Genomic DNA, 17,412 nt, shown 5'->3' with positions numbered 1-17,412 from the left:
ACAAGGATACTCGAACAAGCCATGTCCGGGTATCTAAAACGAGACAACTGCCTAAGCACCAAACTCCAGCCGCCGTCTAACCCCCTTCACGACGAGAGTGCACTTATTAAGTGCTTCTTCGGTTCAAACACCAACTCCTGCCGCATCGCAACATCCAACAGCCAATCTGACATGACAATCCGGGGCTCCATGTGTCCCTTGTGCGCCATCTCCTCAAAGCGCGGCCACAACTGCCTCTCGGCCGGCGACGACCCCGATAGCAGATATACAGGGTCCGGGTCCGCCCCACCGTCCTCCTCGGCAGTTGTCGGCTTGATGGTGGTGCCGCCTCTCGCACGGTAGACCTTGAAGATGGCCCCGTTGGCCTCGGCAATGGTCTTGAAGGCGTCAGCGCCGTTGGGTATCTCGGCGGTGCAGTATATTGGCACGCCCCAGAGCAGACGGCCGCGGTTGGCCCGCGCGCGGCAGATGGCCTTCTCGATGGTCACGCCAAATTTCGACTCGTTCGCTTTGTCGACGAGCAGGTAGTCCTTGACATTGGGCCGCTTGCCCGTCTCGAGGCAGGCCGTGATGAAGGACGAGTTGATCACCTCGGGTCCCCTCGCTAGACACCTGAGGAATTTCATCGTCCGCACCATACCAGGAGCGGCGAGGTAGTTGCAGGGGACGTTGTCTTGCACAATCTGTATGCCGAGCGAGCGGAGTTTTTTCTGAATCTAGGTTAGCAAGAACGCATCGTGTCCGGATTAGGGTAGACGGCTTACCCGGTCAGCCTCCTCGGACGACTTGTTTTCCACCCATCTTCTGTACCCCGTCACGCAGACCCGCATGTCCACTTCTGGTAGCGACATCTTCGCTTTCTTGACGGGCCGCTTCTCTTGCTCGTCTTCATCTGCATCTGCGCCCCTTGCTGCTGGACTTGAGCTCCTATCCTCCCGCTCCTTGTCGATCTGATCCAGCGCACGTTTGCCACCCCATATGCCGTGTCCGTCTTTCGCCGACCGCTTCTTCTCCTTCTCGTACAGCGCTATGTCCGGCGCCAAGTCTTGGAGTTTGGAGAGTGCCTGTGCCTTGGCGCTGCGGCTGGCGCTGCTCATAACAGATGGTGTATCATTCTCTTTGCCGGACCGGACATGGCGTCCCTTGGGAGTAGCGAAATTCCCAACCGCCGGGGCGGCTCGCGGTTTCCTCGCCGATTTTGCCGGCGCGGGACTCGAATCTTCCCTTACGCTGAAGTCACGATCCAGTCCCACATTATATGTGTTTTTGTGCGCGACCTCGTTGATCTTCCTCTTCTTCTTGGCAGCTGTGTCGAGTTTCTCCTCGCCACCCGGGTAGAACATCTCGCGGAGGGTGGGCTCATCGAGGAAAGTCTGACCAATAACCTCACCCAGGTTTGTGCGTGGAGGGAAATGCCTGTACCTCGAGTTGTTGAGAGGCAGGACTTGGCAGGCAGCGTAGCTCTCCTCGATCCAGAGGTGGTTGATAATCTCAATGTTCCAATCTTTTGCCGCCTCGCACTTCTCGCTATGCATGCGAGCCGTGATTAGATGGGTGTTCTCCGCTTTCATTGTCCGAGTGTATGTGGCACCGGCGGCGGTGATGAGATTCTCGAGGTATATCCGTGCCTCGCCTCCGTAATTTGATAGGGTAATGCGCATGTCTTTGAATCCGGGGATACCATTCCTAGGGACAGGATAATGTAGTAACCGCCGGAAAGGAGACGTCCACTCGTTGTATACCATCAAGTGATACAGCCACGCCAGGTTGCCCACATCCTTTCCGTGTTGTGCTGCCCGGATGTACTGCTCGCCCTCGCGATACTGGCAGATGAACATATCGCAGTCCGCAACCGAGTCGACAACTTCGCCCTCGCCCTTGGTAATCTTATCCGTGATGGTCTTGCGCAGCATGGTATTGATGGGGAGATCCTGTGAGAGCATGACCTTCTTCTGCGCGAAGACGACCAATTTTTCGCCCCCTTCAGTGTCATAAGGTCCAGTGGGAACCGTCGATATGGCGCCCTCCAACTGCTGGCTCGGTGGTACATTGACTGCTTCTTCTGGCGCTTTTCTTAGGATCTCTGGGTCCGGAAGGAGGTAAGGCCCTTCGTCGATCCGCTTTCCTAACCGAAAGCAGTCGTCAAACCTAGAGCTGGTGAGCCGCTGAGCAGACAGCGAACAGGGCATACGGCCGGGCTTACCAGTGAGGGAGGACGATTTTGCACTTTGGATTTTTTTTCCTGGCTTCGGCACACTTTGGATGTTCCAACGATAAGGCGCAGATGTGGGTAGTCTGGCGCGACAGGTCCTTGGATTCCATTCCGCCGAGCGCCATTATGGCGCCTGTAATCGCTTCCCTGTCCATGGCCGGTATGTCGGCGCAGGTAAGGACGACGTTGGAGAAGATCATCCTAGGGTCGGGGGAGAAGGGGCGGACTTGGGCGACCTTGTTTCGCGCGATGGTAGCCTTGATCCAGTCGGATCGGACGACGGGAATCATCATAGCCTGGGCCTCGGTATACTGGTCAAAATCGATTGTATTCGACACAATGTGCGTGGCCTGCGGGATGCGGATCTTGCCCTTGCGGTCGGGCTCCAGGACCTCGGCGCCATTGTCCTGGACAATCTGCGAGAGCTGTCCTGCCAGTCAGCGACGCCCCGGTGATATATTCTGCGATCGGACGCGTACCTGTGCGATGACGGCACTCGACAATGATTTGCTCTGGACAAAGGCAATAAGGCAGGAGTCGAGCAATCCGGCCTTGTCCCGTGCATCTGCCATGTTGGACGCGAGGATCAATGCGACGCGCGAATGTGCAGCCGTTTACATGAGCAGGAGAGGAATTGCGCAACGACAGCTCTGATTGACGGCAATGTCAGTGTAAAGCCGAGTTGCAGGAGGCTGGCAGGTCCCCCCGCAGATCCGAGCAGGAGGTTATTACGGTTTTAATTAGAAGTAAGGTATTGTCCTGAGGCAGCTGCTGGTGTTGTGCCTAGCGAGACGCGCCTCGAAAACTACGGTGGGGACTACACAAGCGACGCGAGGCGTCCACGACTCACATGACGGGCCCATTTAACCCTGGCCATGTCGGGTGGGTCTGCTCGAGGTTCCGCAACACGCCAAGTCTGGGCTTCACGCGGACTGTGAACAAGAACACCCAGCATTGACGAATCAATGCTTACAATTCGTAGTCATAGCTATGGCGGCTTGAAGTGCTTGCACGTACCATCCCGTTCGGAATGAATTGAATACCGGGGAGGTGACGTACCATCACTATGAAAGTTCGCTTCCAGTGGCTTGTTGACTCACAACCCCGCCTGAATAAGAAAGACAGGGCGGGCAGAGGACAACGTTGACTCAAACCTGGGGCCAGACGAAGCGTCATTCCGTGGCCTAGTCACAGTTAGGCCAAAAATGATCCAGACATCAAAAAATATCGATCTGATCGAATCCAGGTTCGAACTGGAGACCTTCAGTGTGTTAGACTGACGTGATAACCAACTACACCATTCGACCAATCAATGAAGAGTATTTGTGCAAAATCAATACATCATCTCAAACTTGCATTGCATCGCAGCCAGCAAACCCAGTTTCACATACCCAATCGGCCTTTAGAGACTTGACCGACTCAACATCAGAGCATGTAAACGATGCCGGTGTTTCATTGCTATGGCGCACTATCTGCTCCGCGCCTGCTGGATAATCTCTATCCGAAGCACTGGTCGCTCAGATTGCCCAGCGTGATCTCCACTGACTGGGGAGTGTTTCGGTGCCAACAACCAACGGATGGCTCGGCACTTCCTCCCAGAACTGTAGTGACGCAAACAACATATATTACCTCACCAACAACCTTGGGATTAGATCTTCAGAACTCGCTCGACATACAATAATTCGATTCTACAGGTGACATCAACCTCAAGTGACTAGTCAATCTGGCGCCAGCATCGTTATCCAATCCTCGAGCCGTCTCTGCGTGACATAGACAAACTGCCGGCCTGCCCTCACACCCCTGCGTACCCCCAATTTGCGCACCGTGACGTTCGTCCCGCCGGTGTAAGCGGTATACACATTGACGGTGGCCATGCCTTCGTCATTCATAATAAGAGAGCATGTGGTGGAGGCGCAGCACATCCGCGAATATCCTCACGCGACAGCCCACTCACAAGAGGATGTGCTACACCTCGCTGTAAAGCAGTACATACCCAAGAACAACCAGAACCCGGCACCGGGAGACATCACTATCATTGCAGCTCACGCCAATGGATTCGTCAAGGCACGACCTGCTTTACTCGCTTTTTCTCGTAGCACATCTAACACGTGCGCAGGAAATATACGAGCCTTTATGGGAGGACCTCATCAGCTCCCTTTGCCACCGCGGCATCAAAGTGAGAGGCATCTGGATTGCCGACGTAGCCTGGCAGGGCCAAAGCGGTATCATCAACGAGGCAAATCTCGGCAACGACCGTGAGTTAGCGGCTCATCAACCGCCATCCCTTCCTCATGCTTAACAACTCTTCCCACAGCCTCCTGGTTAGACCATGCCCGCGACCTCCTGTACCTGACCAACCACTTCCGCGCGTCCATGCCCCGGCCACTGATTGGCATCGGCCACTCCTTTGGCGCAAATATCCTCGTCAACCTCTCGCTCCTGCACCCACGCCTCCTATCCACCGTCATCCTCCTCGACCCGGTCCTTGCCCGGTTCCAATATATGACCAACTTCTCCTTGGAAAACGCCCTCATCCCAATGTTCATGAGCGCCAACAGGCGGGACCTCTGGCCCTCGCGCGCCGCCGCCATCGCCTCCTTCCGGCGCAACCCCTTCTTCACCTCCCTGGACCCGCGCGTCTTCGACACCCTCATAACCCACGGTCTGCGGGCCGTCACCGGCGCCGCCCCGCGAAAAGGAGGTGCCCCGGAAGAGCCAGTAACCCTCACCACGACCAAACACATGGAATCCTTCACCTACTTCCGCGCGACCTTCCCCGCCTCGACCCCGATCCCGGACGCCGACCCCGACATCCGCGCCAGCCGCCAAGACTACACCTTCTACCGGCCCGAGGCCACCCAGACCCCGGACCGGCTCCCCCACCTGCGCCCCGGCGCGCTGTACATCTTTGGCGCCGAGAGCCCCGTCAACCCGCCCGAGGCGCGGCGGGAGAAGCTGGACCTGACAGGCGTCGGGACGGGCGGCAGCGGCGGGGCTGCCGCGGGCCGCGTCGAGACGGTGACGCTGGACGGGCACGGACACTTGGTCCCGCTCGAAGCGACGGGGCGGTGCGCCGAGCTGGCGGCCGGGTTTATCGCGCGGGATCTGGAGCATTGGAGGCGGGAGCAGAGGGAGTTTGACGAGGTTTGGAAGGTCAAGGACGGCGGCGAGAAGAAGACTGCGAGCGAGGAGTGGAAGAGGGTGCTGGGTGAAGCTGTTAAGGGGGTGAAGGAGAAGTTGTGAGAGTTTAGGTGTGTTTAGGTGCGTGTGGGGGGATTAAAGAGGTATCTGTAGATAGATAAAACAGGGAAATAGTATTCAAATCCGCTACTTGACCCGGCGATTGCTCTCTTTCTACTGCCATAATCTCTTCTTCCTCGTCTTTCCTTCATTTCCTTTCTCTAACTGATTTGGCAACTAGGCAAGGTATATACTATGGTCACTCTATAGGAAGTGTTAGGATTATACCTCTATGTAGGGTTCTGTGGATGTAGAGGTCTGGGCTACTATGCTCGGTGGATATAGATATAGTTCTGCCGGTGAACCCTACCTTGCCTATTGAGATCTAGCCATAACTACCTCCAACAGTCCTCTATCCCCGACACTAGAGCTCCTATCTCCTAGTCAAGTATATAGATAGAGCAAGGAAGGTTTCACACACGCTCTTCAAGTCGTTTTGTGAATTGACGCGCCATGGTCCATAACAGGTCATAAGCAAGAACCCACTGTATTCGTCTACAGCCGACGGATCAAAATTGCCATCGCGGCCTCTGGCCCGCAGCTTGTCCTTGAGCGGGATGGGTGGCGGGCCGCCGCCGCTATTGAGATGCGCTTCGTACTTTCCGTCGTACTCGGCAATAGTGATGTAGATCTCTGAGTGGTCCTGTGAGCAGAGCAGTCTTCTAGATAGAAGCGCCGATAAGTTAGCTAACTATTTTACGGAAAGAAAGAGGAAAGAAGAAAAGAAAGAAGAAAAGAAAGAAGAAAAGAAAGAAGAAAAGAAAGAAGAAAGAAAGAAGAAAAGAAAGAGAAAGAGAAAGAGAAAGAGAAAGAGAAAGAGAAAGAGAAAGAGAAAGAGAAAGAGAAAGAGAAAGAGAAAGAGAAAGAGAAAGAGAAAGAGAAAGAGAAAGAGAAAGAGAAAGAGAATAATGCCGTACAGTTACTTACCGCTTGAAACCCTTTTTATCACAGCGTAGTTGACCAAACTCAGAGTACGGTGGGCTTTTCGAGTACATCAGTGTGTAAATGTGCACTGCCATTTGAGCACCTTCCTGCTACTGGACCTGGTCTAACCCACTTTGGCGAGCAAAAGGTTTGACCTCGAGGAGAGCAGCGGACAAATTGTGAGCCGTATGTCGGAGACAGCCGTCGGTACGGGCTTCCAGGAGCTTGTGGTCTCTGGCCGACGCTCCAGCTGGTGAGGATGTGAGGATCTTGTAGACGTCGCGGTTAGGCAGCCATCGATAACCGCGTGACCTCACATCAGCTTTTCGCTCGGTCAGCGCGTTGAGCAGAAGAACGAGGGCCATGTTCACGAGAATCTCGTCCTCGCTAGGCACAAGCTCTGATGGCTGGGCCGGAGACCACCCTTCTGGTCCCGTGGTCGGAGTGGGAGTCATATCCAAGGGAGTGTGCGCGTCAGAATACGGCCCTGGCGTCTCGGGCGCTTCGGCAGTGTCATCATCTGCGAGCAGGGACATTTTGGATATCTCGTCGACCAATTGCGATACTTCATCTGTGAATGCGCGCCCTCTGCCGGCTGAGGGTGACATAGGGGGTTTCTGTCAGGAGCAGACAGACGACTCAGACGTGGCGTTAGAAGGACCTTTTGGGAACTCAGGGGCCAAAGACGCATCCAAGTCGGTTACCAAGTCCATATACAGACTGACTAGTGCGAAAATCGAATCTTCCGAATATCTCTTTTGTTGCTTGGATTCGGAAACAACGTGATCGTAGAATTCTGTGCACTGGCCGGTCGTGAGCAATTCCTTGGCCGTAGCAATCGACACCTCGTCAACATAGTCTTTAAGTTGAAACTCGGGAGCCTTGAGCTCCTTCCACAACACTTTAAGGCAGAGGAAATCGCCAAAGGTCAGGCCGGACGCAGGATTTTTTCGGCTCAGATGAGAAAGAAGGATATTGCTCGGTTCAATCTTGGGAAACTGTAACTCCACAGCTTTCTTCCACCTTCCAGGCGTGCGTGGATTATTGGACATTACTGCTGAAGATGTTGTGGGCAATGTAGGATGTGGGTAATGCAAGCCGGTGTGTGGACGTTCATATGTGGGGAATGCATGTCTACAAGCTGAACAGCAGCACCCGGCCCCAGTCACGGCCTTATATATGCCTTCCGGGAGCACTTGTACCTCTCGGGGGGGGTGTGCCCGAGACCTCTGCTATTGATTGGGCGGTGGCCTCTGTCAAGAAGACCTCCTTAGATTGGCACTAGCATCTGCGAGACCAAAACCCTGCAGTCGCTCTTCTCCTGTTCTCTTTCTTTCTTTTACCCAGTTAGGATAGGGCTCTGTGAGCGAACGGATAGAAGCTAGTACCGATACAGTGTCATCAAGACGGTCCCCATGGTCCAAACAAGCGCTCATTATCTTTGGAATAGCAGGCTTGACCTACATGATGCACGAGTGGTAGGTGGCCGCACATTTGCCGGCCTCATCACAACCAGCACATAGCTCTGTACGCCGAAACGCACGTCAGGGAAGGGCTTCAAGGGCCGCCTTTCCCCATACGCATTGTTCCGGGACTGACAACTCCATCGTCCCCCGCTTACATTTGGTTAGTGGTCTCGCGTTCTTTCTCAACGCTTGGAGAGGGACTTACGAACCAACAGCTGCGACAGGGCAGCCATTCCCCCTTTTCTCGGTCAGTACGTATCAATCAGCGGACCAGGTGCATTGAGGGGTTCGGTGTGGTGGGCCAAATGAGCAAGCGGTCCTTTTATCGTTCACATGGGGTATTATGATTGGATGGGCTCCAAATTATCTCGAGGCGGTCGAGACAATCGGCGAGGATACTAATGAATTTCTGCATGTTGGCGGGGGAAAACACACAGCGAAACGCTCGGACCAATGGTTCAACTCGTCGCTTAAGCAACGGCTTGTGCCACCTGACTGGTATCGCCGGAACCCTCAGCGTTTTGTTATTTCGGTCTTGACGCGTGTGAGTTTGACCCAGCATTTGCGCTGTGGCCAGATCATCAGTGTCCTCGGCTGTTGTCCCCTTCCGTCAGTTTTATGCGCATATGTGGCCGGCGAATTTCTCAACCACGCAGATCTAGGTCCAGTAATAGATGTACTTTGTCCTCCGTCAATCAGCCTTCCCAGAATCATTAAAAACATCCACGCGGTACACAAAACCAGCAAAAAGACTGTGTCCGAACATGGCACCCCCTAAAGTCCCAGAGAACCGTGCGTTAGGGCAGGTCATGAAACTCGAGAAGCAGCTGGCGACTCTGACGGACACGACTCTCTCAGACACGGAGCTTCTGAACATGGGTATTCGCAGGGCACCTCCGCTTAATGTGGACGATCCGAATGCGTCCGATTCTTGGCCGGTCTTCTTTCAGCCGGTCGAAGACAGCGTCGAGCTCCGCGAGGCCGTTGCGAAACTGGGAACGGAGCTCGGCAATTGGTCATACTGCCCATATGAAGCCGAGCATGTAGACAGGTTGGCATGCGCTTTACATACCCTCGGCTGGTTCACGTATATGCGTGATGAGGTAGTTGACTTCCACCCCTCTGGTGCGCCAGTATGGATTCAGCTCAAGTGGGTGTTCCCTCTACCCGGAACTAAGCCGGGCCCTTGGCTAACAACTGAACGATGTGTTTTGAATCCCACAGCTATAGTCGAAGCGAAGGACCCCGCCTTCCGCACTACTCTGCTAGCGATAACTACCTCAGGAAGCATCGCCACCGCCCTTCGCAGCCGCTTCCAGAGTGGTTTACCAGCACGGCGTTCTGTATCAAAGAGATGCTCCATGTCGGATGCTGCGTCGCCGATAATACCCCTCATAGGCAAGGCACAGCACTTCGCAGTGAGATTGCAGCCGCAGTGTCCCTCATGAGGAGGAGGATGCAGGTTGCTGGAGGGGCAGGCTTCCCTGTCCCGGTATGTCTTATCCGCCAGGCGTCCTTGCTTTCGTCTGCCGTGTGGACTGACAAAAGCGTAGGTAGTCGTCTATTCCATGTACCACAACGAGACCGCTCGCATCACCCAGGTGTGCTGGGAGCCTGACGGCAGTATAACCTTCCGTCAGTCACGTCTGCTTGACATGACCTCAAGGTCGTTTGACACACCTGACGTGTTCCTACTCATCCGTTGGATGGGTTGTGTCGCGCTCCGCAATCCGAAGCAGGCTGGCAAACTTGGCGCTCCCAAGATAGACGGAGCCACAACAACCGCTCATACCGGGAATGCTACTCCCGAAAGGGCCAGCCACGCCCGAGCGGAGGGCTGGAAGCCGCCCTGCTAGTACCCCCCCTGAATCAAGCCCATCCCTGGGCGAGAAGCGATGCCATGTGGTCACCTGTGTCTACTGCTATACTGTTGCAGTCAGCCATATCCAGGATGAGGACTGGAAGGACCGCCGGTACCCCTCCACGGTCAACCCGCGCGCCAGCGAGAAGCGGTGCTATCAATACCCGTTTGACCGCTCCCGTCATCTCCGGGCCAACGACGCCCGGTTGGTGAAACGGCGCCGATACTCATGCCAAGATGAGTACTGCCAATGGGAACCTTCGTCCGCCGGACCAACCAATACTTCAGTACAAGTGGCATTATCCATCAGAACATACACTTCCTAAATGAGGGGGCAACCGGTTCAGGTGGTTTCCTAACCATCCTCCAGGCATACGCAGAAATCTCGAAGATGGTGTTGCGGGACGGAGATAGATTGGGCGATTCTGCAAGCAGTGTAGGGACCATCACATAAAAGGCACTTAGAGCCTCGTGTTGTCTTCTACACAGTAACACCACTCAAAGCCAAAGACTCTAGCAGCCAGAACCTCATATATACCACTTCTACAGCGTCTCTGTCAATGTAGTACGTGTTGATGGGCACAAGACAGCCTACTTGGAGAATTTGCCAGTACGAAATTTATTATATTCATTAGGATGACTCTGCCAAGCGACAAACGTAGATTGATTGGTCAAAAGCAGCGAGCCATGAGAGTTAAAGCCAAGATACGACAAAACATCAGGACACATTGGGCCAAAGTATTCCAGTAATGGGACGTAGTGATGCATGCGAGTGCCAATGGTACTTACCTGGATGTAGTGGTGAGACAGCGAGCCCGCGGAATCCAGTGTCGAAGATAGTCTGCAACAACTTGTTTGTGTTAGATCAGGCTCTCAGCACGATGGGAACGAAAATAAGAGGGCGTTAAGAGCGACTTTATCAGTACCCAAGCCGTGTCACCGGCAGTATCATCAAGGCATAAGCTATGTAGACCGTCGTGATAAAATTGGAATCATCATAAAAGTCAGGGGTGGCAGATGATGGAATGGAATAATGCTTACCAGTTGCTTCAATAGTGGCAATTTCGATGTCGGGTGTCCGTCCATCTTGCAAGGACCTGGGGGAGTTAGCCAAGTCCACGTTCTGTGACCAGGCTACCGTGATGTGCTGGGGGAAGGATCAGACATGACGGTGTCGTCTTCGCATGAGCTCCGACATATGCTTGTCAATTTTAAAGTCGAGTCATCATGGTATGGGTGCAGTGAAAGCAGGCAGAAACGCAGGACATACCAAACGCAGCCGACGTTGGGTGAATATGCTGGCAAAGCTGTAATGAACTAGAAACGATTAGCCAGGACTCGTTTCTGAGATGCAATTGCGGATGTCCATCAATCAGCGTCAGAAAAGCATGAATGGTAGTTTAAAATGTTGTCTGCATCGGGAAGCCCGGATAAGACTCGTCATCTAGAGTCATCATTGAAGGGATAGAAAACGGAGAGAGACGCGTCGACTTACTGAATGGTGTTGAAGCTGGCGGGGTATGCCTTGAGCGTCTAGATATTAAATTGGCCATTAGCCCGTGTCCCGCATCGTTGTCGACGCAGATGACGGTTGTGGATGCTGATCAGTGGACGAGGTTTTCTAGGCCTGTCACAAAGTGGCATGTCTGCTCATGTGATATTCGGAGCCCAGTGCCGCTTCATCATGGAAGCATGTCGAATGCTAGCAAAAGAAGCTGCTTACTCACTCAGGCGGCCATTGCATCTATTTTTCCAGGTCAGCGCCGAAAGATCACAGAATCGATCAGAGAGAACAAGACGATGGGTAAATCAGAAACAGCCAGTTGTTTTCTTCAAGGTGAAATCAGTCGGTAATTCCAACTTGCCGAAGCAAAGAAAATGTTCATCACAAAACCAAGGCGAGAGAAAAGCTGAGTCCCGCACTAACCTGTTGGGATCTGGCCTCAAGTCATGGGTCGAACCATCAGAACAGGGGGCCGTCGTCTCGGCAAGCTCGCAATCGACCGTCACTGGATCTGCTAATAACGAGTGGCCCGAGCCGTCCTGTCCCTCAACCTGTAACTGGTGTTCGTGGATAACTAGAGTCCTGCTTGCCTGTCAGTTTCTGGTCGATTCTACGCTCGAGGCAAATGCGAGAGCAACAACGACAATATTCAGACTGACGTATCAATTTCTAGTTTCATGTCCGTAGATCAAAGACTCTAGTTTGCGGTATTGGGTTGTCATCAGGGTAGTCGCCTGCTGCGCGGCGCGAACAAGGGAAAATTGGCACTTACCAGGCATTGGGCTATGAAGGGCGATGTTGGAAGTTGGAGGAGCGAAGAAAAAAAAGTGCATCTGGAAGTTTTTGAAGCTTAGCCCTGCGGGTGGAGAAAGTGAGAAAATTCCGGCTGATTGATGTGGGTCCAAAAATGGACCGTGTATTTGGAGATCACGTGCGGTCGTTTCTCTTTCGCGTTTGCCAGCCCTCCGTCATTTCCGTCTCCACAGACAAGCTTAAGCCGACACGCGCAGGCCGCTTGCTCTGGAATGTACACAGTATAGATTGGTGTCACGACAACAATTGTTTAGAGCCCAACTGAAGTGCAATTACGATGCCTGAAATTGCTGAAAGTAGGTTCTGCCGGCCACGCATTCATCTCCTCCACTCACCGCTGACAAACATCTTGCAGTCGCCCGGATCGTCCATTATCTGCGCCTCCACTTGGTTGGCAAGACGATCAAGACGGCCACGGCGGTAGAAGACACCAATGTTTTTGGTAAGGTCGGGACCACGGGTGCAGACGTTGCTGCAGCATTGACGGGGAAGAAGGTATGCTACCGAGTGCCGGTTGAACTGTGCATATTCTGACCTCGAGCAGGTCCTCTCCGCGGGAACACAGGGTAAATACTTCTGGTATGTTACTTACTATCTATGGAGTTGCATTATTCTAACTTGTACGAGGCTGGTTCTCGATCGGCCGCCACATCCCGTAATGCACTTTGGCATGACTGGTAAGCTGATCCTCGGAGACCTCGGTACTGCCAGCAACTAACCGTCCCTGCAGGCTGGATACATATAAAGGGCGACCGAACAGCATACACCAACTATTACAAGAAGATGAAACCAGAAGAAAGAGATGCCTGGCCGCCAAAGTACTGGAAGTTCCAACTGAAAACGGAAGACCCTGCCGTCGAGGTCGCTTTCACTGATCCCCGGCGCTTCGGCCGCGTCCGACTAGTTGATTGCCCAGGGGAGGATATCCGGAAATACTCGCCACTTGTGGAAAACGGCCCGGATCCGGTTGTAGACACCGGTATCTTCACCGAGGAGTTTCTACGAGGGAAAATGCGCTCCCGGCATGTCCCGATTAAGGCTCTTCTTCTCGACCAGAGCGTAATAAGCGGGGTTGGAAACTGGGTTGGTGACGAGGTCTTGTATCAGGCGAGGCTGCATCCCGAACAATACTGCGATGACTTCAGCGACGATCAGATCAAGACGCTCTACGAGTCGATCCGTCATGTATGCCAGTTCGCCGTCGACAAGCTTGGGGACTCGGACCAGTTCCCCAAGGATTGGCTGTTCCACTACCGGTGGAGCAAAGGGCAGAAGGGGACAGTCGGTCATCTGCCTAGCGGTGAGAAGTTGGCTTTCCTAACCGTCGGCGGGAGGACGAGCTGTTACGCACCAGATCTTCAGAAGAAAAGCGGCCGTGTTGTGCCTGGTGTAAAGGAGGAGCTCATTGAGTCCGACCCGGAGGAGCCGAAACCTAAAGTGGTGTCCAGGTCAAAGGCTGTCAAGTCGGAAGAAGGTCAGCCTCAAACCAAGAAGAGGAGGAACGCCGACGAGGATGAGAAGCCTGCGAAAAAGAGCAGGACCGTACCGGAGAAGCCGTCAAAGGCGCGCGTCGAGAAATCTGCTAAGGCGGCGGAAAAGATAACGGTCGATGCCGAGACAGATTCCGGAAGACGGCGTTCGGGGAGGCTACGGGGAAAAGCCGCTTGACCTGATGCTGTTCGAACGGACAATGAAGTCCGTCGACTCGTCTATTCTTGGCTAGTCTACAGTTGGAGTCGACGTTGCACGGCACGGTTCCTCTAGATAGTTGCGACTAGCCAGATCTTGACAGTTACGTCGATCAAGGCTGGGATAGATCGAGGTACACACGGGACCGCCTGTACACGATCAGTCTACTTTCAATGTTCTCTCGCATGTTCGCCCCATCAGTTCTTCACGGCTCCGACTCGACATCCGGCGGAAAGGTCCCAAACAAGGCCATCAAATGCTGCACTTCCCCGGCATCGAGCTGCTTGCCTGACTCAGACGCCTTCGCGAGCATTCGGAAATCTGACCGCTTGGGTCAACAGGGGCTCTCTTTTTCCTTCATCCTCAGTCTAGAGAAAGGGTAGAACGAACTCACAATCGACATAATGTCCTGCCCCAGCACCACAGTCAGAAGACAACTCAACTCGGAAGTAAAGTGCGGGAGAGTTTACCCGGAGTGGCAGTCATGTAACACTCGCAATCCTCTGTCTGTGACGGGTTTTTGAACGTGTGGATCGCTCCAGGTGGGACAGTCATGAGGTCTCCCTCTGAGGCTGTCACCTCGCCGTCTGGAGTGACGAATGTCATAGTTCCTGGTAGTGTTCTTCTGGTCAACAAACATACGACCCGCTCAAAGACGGACTGGGGTTAATTTGCTGGTAAGGAAGTACCCTTCGTGATAAGGAACAGCTCATCGTGAAAACGGTGCCAGTGCATCGGCGGTCCACTCTTTCCTGCAGGGACTTCCAGCAACACGGCGCTGACTCGATTTTCAGTCAGAGAACCATCTTCGTAGACGCGGATTGTCATCGGGCCGACGCGGAGCGTTTCGGCCGCTTCCTTTTTGTAGAGTTTCACAGGGACAGGACCTCGGATGGGCATTTTCAGGTAAAGCTTTCGTTTCTGTTTTCTTCGTTACGTATGGTGGGCATGTGGTTAGAGTCGATAAATGTTTCTTTATTCCATGGATGGCTGAGTCGGCCTCCGTTAGGCCTTCGCCCCGCGTCCCCGGAAGCTCCGTACCGGACCTTCAGTGGCGGCTCCCGAATGGTAAGGCACTTGATTATCTAATACACGACAACCATATCCGTACGTTCCGGTCGTTCCCCGCCGTTATGTTTTGCTGAAAAAGGTGGTGAATGGAAAGGAGAACTTGGCACGGAAAGTGTCCCTGCTTGCAGCTTGGAGTTCAGATGTGGGATTTCGACATAGGAAGACTCTGCAACTAACACGGCAGGCTTTCTGGGTTCAAAGCTCCTCGCTTGAGTCTCGCAGATAACTAGGCACCTAGTCCTAGGACTGCCGATTGGTCTACAGCCGCCTTGCACCTATTGCCATCGTTTTCATTTACAACTGCGCCTTTTTTTTTTCTTCTCTCCGACTTGAAGCATCTGCAAGGATATTGACGCCAGGGGTTGTCGCCGTTAGTTCTTTGTCTCTTATACCGGATAACAAGCAATAACAGTAGCATAACAAGCCCTGGTGGCGTACTTCGTTGAGAATGCGGGGCAATGTTGAGTTGCTTCTGTCAGAGTTTTGGTCATTACCTGGAAGAGCCCACTTCCCGCTTCTCGTCGTTCTCGGCCATTTTCTTGGTTCCGTTGCTTAATATTGGGGTTTCTAGATTTGGAGCTTCCCGTGCTGACAAGGGCGAATTACAGTCTTGCTAACGATATCTCCACTAAGCCCTAGTCACCTTTGCTATCAACAGCAAGGACTAGGTTAAAAGCTGTATAGCAATGACGGAGCCATCCCGCAGTGTAAGTCAATTGCCGACATTGTATCGTATTGTCTGCAGGTCTGAGCGGCCCCGAAAGAAAACAGCGTCTTGAGACGTTCCGCGTTTATGCCGGAAGCTGCCATCCGTCCTCGCTATACCACCACATCCATCGAGTTTACATATTGGTGGAGTATGAGAATAGACGGCCGTAGAGCGGCTGACCAGGGCTTGCCTTACTAGTTCTCTGACATTTCGTTCCACAGCCTCAGCCCGCTGTAATCTGCTGAGTCCGATGCTCCGAGGTTGTAGTGCTGGCTAAAGGCAGACGGCTGCTAATATATCCCGGACAGCCTCTTTGGCTTATCCACAGCTCCTCATTCGCCCACCATAGCGACGGGAGCGCCTCCCGCGGCGTGGATGACCACTCATAAGTTTTCTCTACTGATGGCCCCGAGCATCTGACCCGTCGAGATCTTGCACGAAGCGCTCCTATAGCAGGCGATTCTGGCAACAGGAACCGTCATCCAACTCTTCCGTTGTGAACAGGCTAACTGACCACGCGCCTATCCGTTCACACGTGCGTAACGTTGTATGACTGGCGTCCGGATGAGTACTTTTCGGTACGGGGTCTCGGCAATATCTGAACCTCTCCGATGGGTTTGGCCCAGAGCGTCACAAACTCTCCACAGATGCCTCCCCGCACCGGAGTATTTCTCGTCGCGCGGCGCCGAGACCTGAGGCTCTTGCCAAGTTGGAGATCCTCGCCTTGTTTTTACCTTCTCCAACCGGAGGCCGTGGGGAAACTGGTAAACCTCATGTTGCCCCTGTTCTCGACGCCTAACTACGCTGCGCATTCTTCCTTAAGACACTGCTCCTGTACCAGCTCGTGCATCTAAAAATGAGCTTTTACCCGGAGACCATTGAGGCGGCTGAGCTTTCCGCGCCATATCTTGAAGCGTAGGTGGGGTCTCCTGCCCGCAAACCGTACTCAACCTTGCGTGACACCTTGGAGAGTCCCTTAACGCGGCGGAGCAGGGGCGGCCTGAAAGTCAAAGATCCACTTGTCTACCACAGCTCCCGCTCATCCTGCACGCGGTTTCTCGCCGCCACCTGCAACTTTAGCCTCCCACAGCCGTCCTCCCACGCTTCCCCACAGGTTTTCGGCCCTTCCTTGCCGTCCCCATAAGCGCTGAATGGCGATCCGAGTGACGGAGCTTCCTTGTTCTCCGCAAGTCAGGAGATGGCTCAAGTGAGATTCACCTGGTTGGCTAATGACTAGGATGATGACCCAGCCAAGAGGGAGGGTTATCCTGACCCACTGCTTGCAGCCGTTCTACCCTTCTCTCGCAACCGGCCGTGCTCAATAGAAACCGGATGCCACAAACTTGGGGGTATCCTCGGTGCCTTGCCCTGGGACGTCAACGGATTTCTTAGGCTCTCCCCACGAATCATCTCATACTGGGGAAGACTCCTCTTTGAAACCCGGGTCCCCGTGCCTTAGCAATGGAACATCTGCAGGCATCAAAGCCGTCTCTCGCGGAACATTTCACTCTCTTATATCTCGGTCACTCAGCTTCATCAAAGCCGAGCGGCAAGTAGCCGCAAGGTAGTTCCTTCGGAAGGGATAGATTGCTCCTGAGCCGTCTATGGAACAACCCATGCTGTTGATTCTTATAGCATCTCATTTACTGAAAGGCTTCTCATCTTAGCCTCGATTTCTATGAGCGAATATGGTTTCGGCTTGCAGGGCCATCCTACCGACAAGCGCTCTCCTGCCTGAATTGCAAACTGCGGTTCGGGCTGTGGTTCCTCCTGAGACGCAGGGAACGGACCATCACGGTCCTGAGAAGATAGGAGGGCATTGGCACCTATAAAGACATGCCGAATCTCTCCTGCCTCGTCGGAGCTGGGCGTCCACTTCGCCCTTAAACACCTCCCATCAAACATAGTTTGTACTTTACCAAG

General features: G+C 53.6%; 5 protein-coding genes and 1 non-coding gene across 6 annotated transcripts; 3 read left to right on the top strand and 3 right to left on the bottom strand.

Moving 5' to 3' along the window:
- Positions 1 to 86: 86 nt before the first annotated feature.
- ESC4 (regulator of Ty1 Transposition) lies at positions 87 to 2,784 on the bottom strand (the record flags this gene model as incomplete). Its single annotated transcript, XM_071061389.1, has 4 exons — positions 87 to 716; positions 765 to 2,148; positions 2,204 to 2,637; positions 2,692 to 2,784. 4 exons carry the CDS (start codon positions 2,782 to 2,784, stop codon positions 87 to 89), a joined length of 2,541 nt encoding a protein of 846 aa, XP_070917490.1.
- A 661-nt stretch (positions 2,785 to 3,445) lies between these two features.
- On the bottom strand, positions 3,446 to 3,519 carry MFIFM68171_t78. The gene has a single exon. It is a non-coding gene; the product is annotated as a tRNA-Val (tRNA).
- Positions 3,520 to 4,084: 565 nt separating this feature from the next.
- Positions 4,085 to 5,455, top strand: MFIFM68171_05968 (Alpha/beta hydrolase family-domain-containing protein; the record flags this gene model as incomplete). Its single annotated transcript, XM_071061388.1, has 3 exons — positions 4,085 to 4,276; positions 4,329 to 4,467; positions 4,527 to 5,455. 3 exons carry the CDS (start codon positions 4,085 to 4,087, stop codon positions 5,453 to 5,455), a joined length of 1,260 nt encoding a protein of 419 aa, XP_070917489.1.
- A 370-nt stretch (positions 5,456 to 5,825) lies between these two features.
- Positions 5,826 to 7,428, bottom strand: MFIFM68171_05967 (uncharacterized protein; the record flags this gene model as incomplete). Its single annotated transcript, XM_071061387.1, has 4 exons — positions 5,826 to 6,114; positions 6,380 to 6,464; positions 6,510 to 6,971; positions 7,038 to 7,428. The coding sequence occupies 4 exons, from the start codon at positions 7,426 to 7,428 to the stop codon at positions 5,826 to 5,828; spliced, it is 1,227 nt and encodes a 408-aa protein (XP_070917488.1).
- Positions 7,429 to 8,606: 1,178 nt separating this feature from the next.
- MFIFM68171_05966 (uncharacterized protein) lies at positions 8,607 to 9,698 on the top strand (the record flags this gene model as incomplete). Its single annotated transcript, XM_071061386.1, has 3 exons — positions 8,607 to 8,992; positions 9,067 to 9,334; positions 9,396 to 9,698. 3 exons carry the CDS (start codon positions 8,607 to 8,609, stop codon positions 9,696 to 9,698), a joined length of 957 nt encoding a protein of 318 aa, XP_070917487.1.
- Positions 9,699 to 12,297: 2,599 nt separating this feature from the next.
- On the top strand, positions 12,298 to 13,688 carry MFIFM68171_05965 (Formamidopyrimidine-DNA glycosylase N-terminal domain-containing protein; the record flags this gene model as incomplete). Its single annotated transcript, XM_071061385.1, has 5 exons — positions 12,298 to 12,316; positions 12,376 to 12,515; positions 12,565 to 12,599; positions 12,648 to 12,697; positions 12,751 to 13,688. 5 exons carry the CDS (start codon positions 12,298 to 12,300, stop codon positions 13,686 to 13,688), a joined length of 1,182 nt encoding a protein of 393 aa, XP_070917486.1.
- Between the last annotated feature and the right edge of the window lie 3,724 nt (positions 13,689 to 17,412).

The sequence above is a fragment of the Madurella fahalii genome (assembly GCF_045866475.1).
Source record: "Madurella fahalii IFM 68171 DNA, scaffold_3, whole genome shotgun sequence".
In the NCBI taxonomy this organism is placed as follows: Eukaryota; Fungi; Ascomycota; class Sordariomycetes; order Sordariales; genus Madurella; species Madurella fahalii.
This window is presented reverse-complemented; position numbering and strand designations above follow the sequence as displayed.